At 35.1% G+C, this 12,027-nt stretch overlaps 1 protein-coding gene across 3 annotated transcripts in view; it reads right to left on the bottom strand.

Annotated features, from left to right (window-relative positions):
- LOC136034771 (prickle planar cell polarity protein 3-like) overlaps window positions 1–12,027 on the bottom strand; it is a 171,333-nt gene that overhangs the window by 101,919 nt on the left and 57,387 nt on the right. For all 3 annotated transcript variants that reach the window (XM_065716180.1, XM_065716178.1, XM_065716179.1), the window contains exon 2: window positions 9,318–9,582. In XM_065716180.1, coding sequence (XP_065572252.1) covers window positions 9,318–9,497 — 180 coding nt within the window. In that variant the 5' untranslated portion in view covers window positions 9,498–9,582. The remainder of the gene's footprint in view (window positions 1–9,317; window positions 9,583–12,027) is intronic.

Below are 12,027 nucleotides of genomic sequence, written 5' to 3'. Positions count from 1 at the left end.
GTATTTATGGTTTCTATCCTAGATCTGAGTAGGCTAGATTTCAGAGGGCTGTCTAATTACGACCAAACTTAGTATTTAGGGATTTATCGGCGTTCTGATAACAAATCTAAGGTTAATTTTGCAACACAGAAGCACAAAATCAGACTTTACTATTTCAATAGGGCACTAATTGTCATTAGCATTTTCTTCATTATAAAGCCATCCCTTTTAAAGACATAATAGCTGTATGCAAAAATTATTACTAGTAATGCATACGAATAATATGCCAATTGAAATAAAATAAGGGTCAATTTTAATTATTTTTTCTCTCCCTGTTTTTATTAAAGCATTTCAGTTTTCAATTCAAAAATTGATAGGGATGAAATTTTTAGGAACACACTTTTTCCATGAAACACTGACCAAAAATAAATAGCCCAAAACTAACCGTAAATATATTGTAAAAACAAATATAAATAAGATGTTGAACAAAAAGAACTAACAGTTTTATTATTTTATAATTTATTATACATGAATCAATAAATACAACTCAAATCAATCGAACTTTACGGAAGAAATTTCAGAGCAAATTATCTTAGGGCACTCAAATTAGTTTTACCATTTTAGTACGACTAATTTTTATCACAATTCTTAAATATGTAGTATTTTCAACAGCTTAAAGAAATGAAGCAACATCGCTTAATAATATTCAAAACAATCGAAAGAGTTATCGAACAGTTCTTGGTAGCGAATTGTCATAAAGGAGTGGTTCTAGTAACCAAAAATCTACAAAAAAATGTGATAACAAAGTGTGCGTCAAAATAACTGTTTTTTTTTTGTTTTTTTTTTTAATTAACTAGTCTGTATCATTTCACAGACTGACTTGAATTTTTGTCACACACATGTTTATACTTTTATCACATAAATTTGTTAAATTTGTGAGGCTTTTTTCAACCACTTCCGAATGTTCAGGTACTTCTAACTTTTACCAGTATATGGACTCTCAATAGAAGTATAATAATACAACATCAAAATTCCCCTGTCTTGTATACTCCCCCTTGCATAAATAAAAAAAATGGTGACTGGGCACAGCAAAAAGTATAAGCAATCCCTATGATACTGATACAAGACTTAAAAGCACAGGGGTATGAACGCTTGCCTTTGGTCGTGGTAACTTACATTTCAATCTTAAATAAGAAAAAAAAATTTTCTTCGAGAAGAAGAAAGACTTTTAGTCTTAGAAAAAATTAAACAGTCGCAAATCATAAATAAATAAAAAATAGAATAGGCTTCAAAATGGACTAAAAATTAGAATTTTTTTTCGAGAATCTTTAAATATAAGTGAAAACGAGGGGCACAAAAAGGACTGGGCTTTACTAAACTATGTCTTTTTAAATCGTTTTCCTCAACTCATCGACTTTATTCATTTATGCATTTATAACTTAGATAAGTTTTATATATATGTTATGTAAAACTCAATTTGATTCATGCCTCTCGTTTTCACTTATATTCATAGACTCTTGAGAACAAATTTTTACTTTTTAGCGCATTTTTAAAAGAAATTCAAAAAAACATATTCTCATGGTCATTCCAAATATATAAAATTCATCATTTACACACCAAACACTACGAGCCTGAGAAAATTTCTCCGATTTAAGAAACGGGGAAATAACATCTCAAAAAGGTAACTGATCTCGAGAATAATTGCACCAATAAATTCACCACGTCAGAGATCCCTCTTGTACAGGTTTCAATCTCCTATCTTGGAATTTTACAGTTTTTTTCAAGAAGAAGATCAAGGATACCTGTTATATATATATATATATATATATATATATATATATATATATATATATATATATATATATATATATATATTATTATTAGGAATGACTGTATCAAACCAGTCATCACCAAAAATCGGGACATTTTCGAACGGAAATTTAGATTCTAGTGCCCTTTTTAAGTAAGCAAAGAAGCTTAGTGGGAGATCTCATTAGTTCATGCAGATATTACCATGTCTCATAACATAAAATTTTGTAATGCTGAAAAAATGCTTTTAAAAAAGTGTTTAGCCTCACAAAATGTTGCAATAAATCACAATAATAGCAGTAAATTTTGTTTCGTATTAATAATACAATATATTGGCATATTATAATCTGGGAACTATGGAAAAATCTCGATATTGTATTATAGGCAGGTTCAAATCCCCCTCTGTTACGGAGTCATTAAGATTCTGGTAGCTAATAATACCTTTAGATATTAAGAATCCTTGGTTGGACCCGGTTGGTAAATGTAATTTTGGCTACGCCCCTACTCACAAGCCCCTTTTTTTAATCTGACTTCTCCATTTCAGATCTCAATTTTGTTTTAATCCCGCATCAATTAGCCAGCACAAGCACGCTCTGCTAGAAATCTGTCAAACTTCTCATAATGAATGATCAGGGCGAAGGTTTACTATAAAACCTTTCGCAAGAGGGAATGCGGTAGAGAAAAGCCCGGAAAGACAGCATAACGAACCTAAAACCTCGTCTTTCGGGTATAGTTTATAATTGCCACTAACAGACAGATGGTCGTTTCTTTATGATGATAAAAACCCAAGCGGAATTTTTGACTGCTTTTTTAGGGCAGAATAACTTGAAAAAAGAATTTTCATTGGATCAAATTTGTTAGGGAGGAATTTGATTTTAGTAAACGAACAAACTTCACCTGAAAAGGCATGTTCATCATGAAATAATTAAAAAAGAGGGTTTATATGGATTTTTATAGGAATTATCTATTGCTGTTTAGCAGACAGTTAAAGCTTATGGATAGCCAAATTGATAATTATAGTAGTTTCTATTATAGCAGTTTATTCTTCGCAAATTTGGTAGCGTAAAAAGATGAATAGCCAAATTTGGATAGCCAAAATCCACTGTAAGGTCATTTTGACTATATCACACGAGAAGTATTTCAAAATATTTATTTTGTTTAAATCAAAGCATTTCTCCCTCCTCCAATTCGAAGATCTCATTCCCAAGAAATAGTTTTAAATTTCAGCCTAAAACATCACTCTTTAGGCGTCAGACCACCTTGGAAAAACCCTTCCGATGATCGCTGAAAACTTTAGCTGTGGCAAATCCTGCCACCCAAAACGAAGATATATTTCCTGCAAAACATACGATTGGCTTAGGTTCACCTTACAGCGCGTGTACTGTAAACAGTGACAGGTCAGCATCGTAGTAACCATACAATGAACGCAAAACAAGGTTATTTTTAATGTTCTCAGGGCAGTGGCGTAGTTTCGTCAAAATCCTGGGGGGAAGCAAAGTTCGAGCCAATTTTCTCAAATCAAGCAAAAATGACAGTGAAAAATGAAAAATGAATTATATATTAAGATCAAGGCAAAGATATACTAAAGAAAACTGTCCTGTTTCTCTGTATACTTCAATTACCCAGGCTTACCTTAATTTTGACAAACATTTTTTCAGAAACTAAAATTCAGCTGGGGGAGGGGGGGTGGCAAACTGATGTGTGGGGGAGCAAACTTGGTTTGGAGGAGGCAGTTGCCTTCCAGTCCCATAGCAAATTATACCCATATCTTAGAGGAGCCAAACATGCCCCTTTGGGAGACAACTTTGTCTCCCAAGGAAGGACTGGAAACAACTGTGATTAGGACATATATAAAATGTTCAACTTGATGAACAAAACTTTCTTGTGACCCTTATTTTCAAGTTCACGTTTATACAGTTTTTAGCTTATAGCCTAAACCTTGCCTTTTTTTTAATTGTAGTGCTAATTTACTTCAATGCCATGCTTGTAACTTTTAATATGACTATTTTACAATGAAAACACCTTTACAAAACAACAAGCACCTTTTCTGTACAGAATCCAAGTAGGCCTATCCTTCTTTTTGTTTAGGGTTGTTATTTCGAGGTTATGGCTCAGAATTCCCGCAAAAACAGGTTTGCACCTTCTAAAATTAATCCTATTGCTTCCTCCTTATACGGACCAAATATTACGCTGATTTTTTCTCCCGTCCAATGCCTGGTTTCTTAGATACTGGCCTAAAACACTTCAGATGAACCAGTAGCCCAAATTTAGGTGGGAGGCATTTGTCCCCTTATATTTCTCTGCCCCTTCCTAGATTTCAATTCCTTTGTGTTTTCATTGGAAATTACCCGTTTTTGGTATTTTCATTGAAAATTTTCGAAGAAACTAACCCCTTCCTAGATTTTTAAAATAATATTTGCCCCCTTGACACTTTGGCAATGGATTTCGTGTGCATAACTGTCAACGGTAGTGCACCAATTAGCAAAGTTGACCAGACTTAACAATAGGCTCTTTAAATTGGTATTGCCATTTTCCATGTGACCTAACAACTTTATTCATTTATCGCTCATTTTTTTTTCTATGGAAAACGTGTTTTGATTTTTGACGGCCGAACGTCCAAGTACAGTGGCTAAAAAAGGAATACTAATATGGAGTAATTCCAATTCAAGCTCTCAACGATTTAAACTATTGCAGCAAATAGCTACTAATGATTATGAGAAGCGGTCTAAATAAAGAAACACACACATACATACATACTTGATTAGAAGTACCACCAGCAAAAAGCCAAGTAGGCTACTACAACCCGTTAGTAAAAACCAGTAGTCAAATCATTATCACAGAGTAAATAATTAAGCAACACTCTCAACCTTATGGCTATACAAAAGAACAATCCGTACCGGCAAGTCTTTTGTGAGATACAACAAAAGGAAATAGGGTCTAATATCTCGTATATCTTTCACACCTTGCCCAGCTCCAACAGTTCAGCAAATTGAGCTAATGAGCAGCGACAGGGACACAAGTTTTAATAAGGGTGGGGGGTCGAAGAGAGTAACAGCCCTAAAAATCAGACAGAATTATTTAGTACGTTTTGTTACAAACAATGATTCAATCAAAAGATATAAATTAGCTAGGTTGAGTGTTGAACTTCCTTCATTTTCCATGACAAACATTCTGTTTCAATGTTGTCGCAAGTCCACTTGGTACTTTTTTCTGCATTCCTGGCCATTAAGTATGATGTGGGCTTCCATTTTTTAGATTTGATGTTGAGCTGTTCAATGGATTAATCTAACTATCTATATACTCTATATACCCTCAAATTTATGATGACAAAAACTACTTGTGCTTCAGTATATTGGTGCTGCCGGTAAATGGATCCTGAGATTATTAAATTAGAAAAAAAATTTAACTGAAAGTAAGGAGCGACATTAAAACTTAAAGCGAACAGAAATTATTCCGTATATGAAAAGGGCTGCCCCTCTTCAAAGCCCCGCTCTTTACGCGAAAGCTTTTTATTGTTTTAAAAAGTAGAGTTGTGAGTAAGAGTCAAACTTTAGCGTAAAGAGTGGAGCGTTGAGGAGGGGACAGCCCCTTTCCTATAGGGAATAATTTCTGTTCGTTTTAAGTTTTAATGTCGCTCCTTATTTTCAGATGGAAAACATTGTTTTTTTTTAATCTAATTTATGAACGTTTTTGAATTAATGCAGGTTTTGATTTTGGCTCACCCTACATGAATAATTGAAACGAAATTTGCATACTGGAGGCAGAAGCGCCATTGGGGGGGGTCAGGGGTGACATCCAGGGGGGCCCAAGCTTCCACCACAAAGGGCCCTTTGCCGGCCATAATAATCCATTATGTCCAACATAGTCCATTCTGTCAAATTGATTTGAAATTACTGCACGCCTATTAACCAAAGAGCGTAATTACTTGACGACCCTTGGGGTAATTACGCTATTTGCTATTAATTATTGTAAACTTTGAAAGTAGGTAAGATACATAATAAAATTCTCGAGTTCTATCAAATGCCCATTTCCTAGATGATTACGCGACACGAAGTGAGTCGGGGGGGGGGGGCCAAGATGGAGTTTATGCCCACCCCAAGATTTGGTCCAAATGGCGCCTCTGACTGGAGGGTCTACTTGCCCTCTAGTTTTTTTGGTTACTTGAAAAGGCCACTAGAACTTTTAATTTTGTTTACGAACGTTTTTATTAGTGATAAATATGCGTAACTTACAAATTAACTTACGTAACGAACTTCTGTATTCACATATTTCTATTACATATACGAGGGGTTCGCCCCCCCCCCGTTAATACCTCGCTCTTTCAAACAGTTCGTGGTAACGAACTGTAGTAAGGAGCGACCCGGCTCAATAGTAACCAAAAGTCTAAAAAATGGAATTTTGGTACCAATAGCTACATCAAAAGAATCGTATTTTGATGTTGATTATAAATATATAAGCTTCATCAAGTTTAGTCTTACCCATCAAAAGTTACGAGCCTGAAAAAATTTGCGTTATTTTAGAAAATAGGGGGAAACACCCTCTAAAAGTCACAGAATCTTAACGAAAGTCACACCATCAGATTCAGCGTATCAGAGAACCCTGATGTAGAAGTTTTAAGCTCCTATCTACAAAAATGTGGAATTTTATATTTTTTGCCAGAAGGCAGATCACGGATGCGTGTTTATTTGTTTGTTTTTTTTTTTGTTTTTTTTTTCTTCTTTTCCCCAGGGGTGATCGTATCGACCCAGTTCTCCTAGAATGTTGCAAGAGGGCTCATTCTAACGGAAATGAAAAGTTCTAGTGCCCTTTTTAAGTGACCAAAAAAATTGGAGGGCACCTAGGCCCCCTCCCACGCTAATTATTTTCCCAAAGTCAGCGGATCAAAATTCTGAGATAGCCATTTTATTCAGCGTAGTCGGAAAACCTTATAACTATGTCTTTGGGGACGACTTACTCCCCCACAGTCCCCGTGGGAGGGGTTACAAGGTCAAAACTTTGACCAGTGCTTACATATAGTAATGGTTATTGGAAAGTGTACAGGCGTTTTCAGGAGGATTTTTTGGTTGGAGGCAGGGGCTGAGAAGAGGGGGATATGCTGGGGGAACTTTCCATCGAGGAATTTGTCATGGGGGAAGAAAATGTCCATGAAGGGAGCGCAGGATTTACTAGCATTACTTAAAAAAAAAAAAAAAACAATGAAAAAGTTTTTTTCTCAGTTGGAAGTAAGCAGCAGCATTAAAACTTAAAACTTACAGAAATTATTACCCATATGAGGGGCTCACCTCCTCCTAATACCTCGCTCTTTACGCTAAAGTATTTTTAGTAATTTCAACTATTTATTCTGCGGCTTTTGTGATTCAGGGGTCATTCTTAATGAATTGGGACAAAATTTAAGCTTTAGTGTAAAGAGCGAGGTACTGACGAGGGGGCGAGCCCCCTCATATATGTAATAAAAACATAAGAATACAAAAGTTCTTTAGGTAAGCTAATTTATAAGTTACGTATATCTTTTACTTATAAAAAGATTCGTAAAAAATTAAAAGTTCTAGTTGCCTTTTTAATTAGCCGAAAATCGGAGGGCTACTAGTCGTCCTCCGCCGCTCTTTTTTTCTCAAAATCATTCGATCAAAATTATGAGAAAGCCATTTAGCAAAAAAAAAATATATACAAATTTCGTTTTAATTATTCCTCTGCGGAGAGCCAAAATCAAAACATGCGTTGATTCAAAAACGTTCAGAAATTAAATAAAAAAAACAAGTTTTTTAAATGGAAGTAAGGAGCGACATTAAAACTTAAAACGAACAGAAATTACTCCGTATATGAAAGGGGCTTTTCCTTCTCAACGCCCCGCTCTTTACGCTAAAGTTTTTTTTTTACTGTTTTTAAATGTAGAGTTAAGAGAAAGAGTCAAACTTTAGCGTAAAGAGCGGGGCGTTGAGAAGGAAAAGCCCCTTTCATATACGGAGTAATTTCTGTTCGTTTTAAGTTTTAATGTCGCTCCTTACTTTCATTTAAAAAACTTATTTTTTTTATTTAATCCACTAAAGTTCGAATTTTGTTCCAATTCTTTTAAGAATGTTCCCTAAATCACAAACGCCATTTAATTAAAATAAATAGCTCTTTTGAAATTGCTAAAAACACTTTAGCGTAAAGAGCGAGGTATTGAAGAGGGAACGAACGCCCTCATATACGTAATTATTTCTATTCGTTTTACGTTTTGATGTTACTCCTTACTTTCAGTTGAAAAACTTGTTTTTTTATTTAATTTCTCACTGTTTTCTAAATAACGCTTGAAAACCTAGCGCCCCCTTCATCGAAATTCTCTCCCCTCATGATAAAATCCTCCATGGAAAGATCCTCTCACGTTATCCCCTCCCCCGAGCACCCTTCCACCAGGAAAAATCCCCCCTGAAAAAGTCAATATACTTCCCAATAAGCAATACTATGTGTAAACAATGGGCAAAGCTCATAGCTTGCAGCTCTTCCCTCGGGGGCTGTGGGGGAATAAGTCGTCCTCAAAGACATAGGTATTAGATTTTTCGACTATTCTGAACGGAACGGCTATCTAAAAATTTTCATCTGGTGACTTTGGGGAAAAATGAGCGTGGGAGGGGGCCTAGTTTCCCTCCTGTTTTTTGGCCACTTAAAAAGGGCACTGGAACTTTTAATTTACGTTAAAATGAGACCTCTTGCAACATTCTAGGACCACTGGGTCGATACGATCACCCCTGGGGGAAAAAACAAAAAACCTTATAGGGCGTGTTTCCCCTTTTTTCTCAAATAAGACTAATTTTCTCTGGTGTGGCTTTCGCGATGGTGTAATTTTTGTTAAGATTCTATGAATTTTAAGGGGTGTTTCCCCCTATTTTCTAAAACAAGGCAAATATTCTCAGGCTCGTATCTTTTGATGGGTAAGACTAAATTTGATGAAACGTGTATATTCAAAATCAGCATAAAAATTCGATCCTTTTGACGTAATTATTGGTATCAAAATCCCGTTTTTTAGAGTTTTGGTTACTATTGAGCCGGGTCGCTCCTAGCTGGAGTTCGTACTACCACCAACTGTTTGATATTTCTATAGTCTAAAACGTCCAAGTGCCTTACATGCGCTATCTCTGTTGATGTTAAGGTGTAGATAAATAAAAAAAATCTCCTACTGCAAACCTTTTACTTTAGATCAGGCGCCGAGAGGGGTCTGAATATGAAGATGGTTTACTCTGTAGTCAGTATTCACAAATATAAACACAAAATGATTAATCGAAATTATATATATATATATATATATATATATATATATATATATATATATATATATATATATATATATATATATATATATATATATATATATATATATATATATATATATATATATATCAGGTGAATCCGGAGAAAATTGGGCAGCCCCTTGAATTCAAGATATTGTGAGACGGGTATTTATCTACAATAGGGTTTTTCTTTGGTTTTAAGGTTAAGTTTTTTTTTTAACTATCCATTCGAAGATGTTAACCAAACTAAAAACTAATTACCTGATCTGGCTTCAAGCCTTGTGGTATCCATGTATACTCCTCCAGAGCGCAGCCTGAGTCGTCGTCAGAGTGAGAATGTCGAGTGCCATCCGCTAAAAAAGTGCCACTTGGAGATGGCGTTGAATAACCGCCTGTTTTAATTCGATTGTCCACAGATAGAGGCAATCCATTCTGATTCATACCAGAGACGCATGGCTCAGAAATAGCCGGGAAAGATGATTGACTGATCGACCTTCCTGATTCAGAAGAAAATGAGCACTCTTTCCTAGAATTTAATCCACTGTTAAGCTTTAGAAAATGTAAATTTCTTTAACAAAAATGAGAGTAAAACTGCAAACACTTCGCATGAAAGATTGTGCCGTGTGAATTTTATTTTAATTTCTCATGGGAATGCATTTTGATTGGTCAAAAGTGTACTTCACCAGCATGATGCCAAGTAACTTGAGCTCATGTAAAATTATATCAATTTTAATAGGACAGAAATTTAAAAATAATGGCAAACCACGAAAATATGATCTGGGTGACTAAGTTTTACAAGGCAGGACTATGAATTAAGGAGTTCAGGGGCTCTACCAATTTTCCTTAAATAACATTCTCCAAAAAAATGTTTGGCATTTCACTTCGTATGTTAGATATTTTCTGAAAAGACTAGTTTTGTTCGAATGAAAGAAGGAAACGTCACTAAAAAGGCTGAAATATACTAAAATTGTCCAATGTAGAGGAATTGTTGCCCCCCCTTGATTCCCTCTGTCTTCTGCTATTCCCCGTAAAGTTTGGCTAGTGCCTTTTTGAAGGCATATTAGAGTGAAACAGAAATGATCATTTGGCAATCCCGAAGTTTTATGCACAGATAGCTTTTGGAAACATGCGAGCTGAAATGGTATTGTTCATAGCCATCTCAAGAATCTAAAAAAAGATTTACTTCTTGTTACATAACAAAACTGATTAGCATTAACATGAGGGAGGCTGCTGCCTTCGTCAATTCCCTATTTTGCATGGTAATGTTCACTCCGTTGGAATACAAATATCCACCGTAGTCCAATTCCTTCAAATCGTGGGAGGTTAGGAGGTAAATTCTCTTTTTAATATTCCTCCAAAAGGACCTTAATCAAATTAAAAAAATGCTAGTTTAAAAATGTATTTACTTGGCTTTGTGAGCCCCGTCACGGATCCATTGTGATCCGTGACGCATCACAATGGATACGTCACGGATCTCTTATCAGTTGGAGCATCATTACGTAATATTGTACAATGAATAGGGTCAACTGTCGACCGAAGCTTGCAAAAAATCATTCATTTTGAATGGACAGTAGGCCTATATATATTTTTAAGGAAAAATACACCCACTTCACTGAATGGCAGTATGGCTAGTATGGACTATGAAACTAGGATGTTAAGTATTTAAAAGTTATAAACCGATTGGCTAATAGAGAATTCTCAATTGATAGGACATTAGCCCCGTTTGAGCCAAATTTTGCTTTGTGGTACCAAATGAAAGAAACTGACACTTCGACACAACTTCTACAGTTGCTTCGAACTGTTACTATAATATTATAATAGCCTATGGTACTATAATCTACCACTGGTTCCATATTATCAAGCTATTATCCTTCTCCTCCCCTCCCCCATCCATTCTTTTCAGAGAGCTAATGCAAATTTGTATTTAGTAAGATGAAGGATTTGAAACATCTTTGAAAGTGTTCTCCGAAGTTGCATCCCTTTTTGGATGCGTTTTCGCCCTTTAAAAGTGTGTAAATTTTTCTGTGCTAGTAATTTTTGATAAGTAGCTTAAGCTTAATGAACATCATACATATGGAATCAATATAAAAAGCAGATTCTTCTGATGTTTACATATTTATCAAACTTGTATTTTTTTTTTTTTTAGAGTTTTGTTTAATGATGACAAGGATTTATTTTTTTAACGTTATTCCCATGAATGGTTTGTTTTGGATATCAATAAGTAAAAGAGTAAAATTTTCCCGTTGAATAATAGATATATCAGATGAATAATTGATAAAAACGACGCTGAAAGAAAACAACAACAAAATTTGACTCGGTAGCAGCTTTTACCAACTAGACAAGCGATTGCATGGTGAGTCATCCGTCGGCCAGGAACGTACGGAGCAAGTTATCTTTGGAGACCAATCACGATAAAAGAAAAGCCAAAAATCGGTAGATTTAACAAAAACATAGAAAACAAAACGGAAATTGTAACAGTGGATCACTGGGAGTGGGGTGAGGTTGCAGGGCAACTGTTCCTCTCCCCTTGACTTAGACGAGCCTTGTTTTTGCACCGTTTCTACTTGTATCTGCAACAACATATTGATCACCAAGTTTGCAGCAACCTCTTAGATCCAAAAAAATTCCTCAACATTCTTGTTTACATTAGCTGGGTCAATCTATTAGGTTTATGAGCATCCTGTCACAAAATCAAAATTATGAGAAAGCCATTTAGCCAAAAAAATAAATATACAAATTTCGTTTTAATTATTCCTCTGCGGAGAGCCAAAATCAAAACATGCATTCAAATCAAATCAAAAATCAAAACGTTCAGAAATTAAATAAAAAAAACAAGTTTTTTTAAATGAAAGTAAGGAGCGACATTAAAACTTGAAAAGAACAGAAATTACTCCGTATATGAAAGGGGCTTTTCCTTCTCAACGCCCCGCTCTTTACGCTAAAGTTTGACTCTTTCTCTTAACTCTACATT

Source organism: Artemia franciscana, chromosome 13 (assembly GCF_032884065.1).
Source record: "Artemia franciscana chromosome 13, ASM3288406v1, whole genome shotgun sequence".
In the NCBI taxonomy this organism is placed as follows: Eukaryota; Metazoa; Arthropoda; class Branchiopoda; order Anostraca; family Artemiidae; genus Artemia; species Artemia franciscana.
The sequence above is the reverse complement of the archived record's forward strand: the minus strand, read 5'-3'. Positions and strand labels throughout refer to the sequence as shown.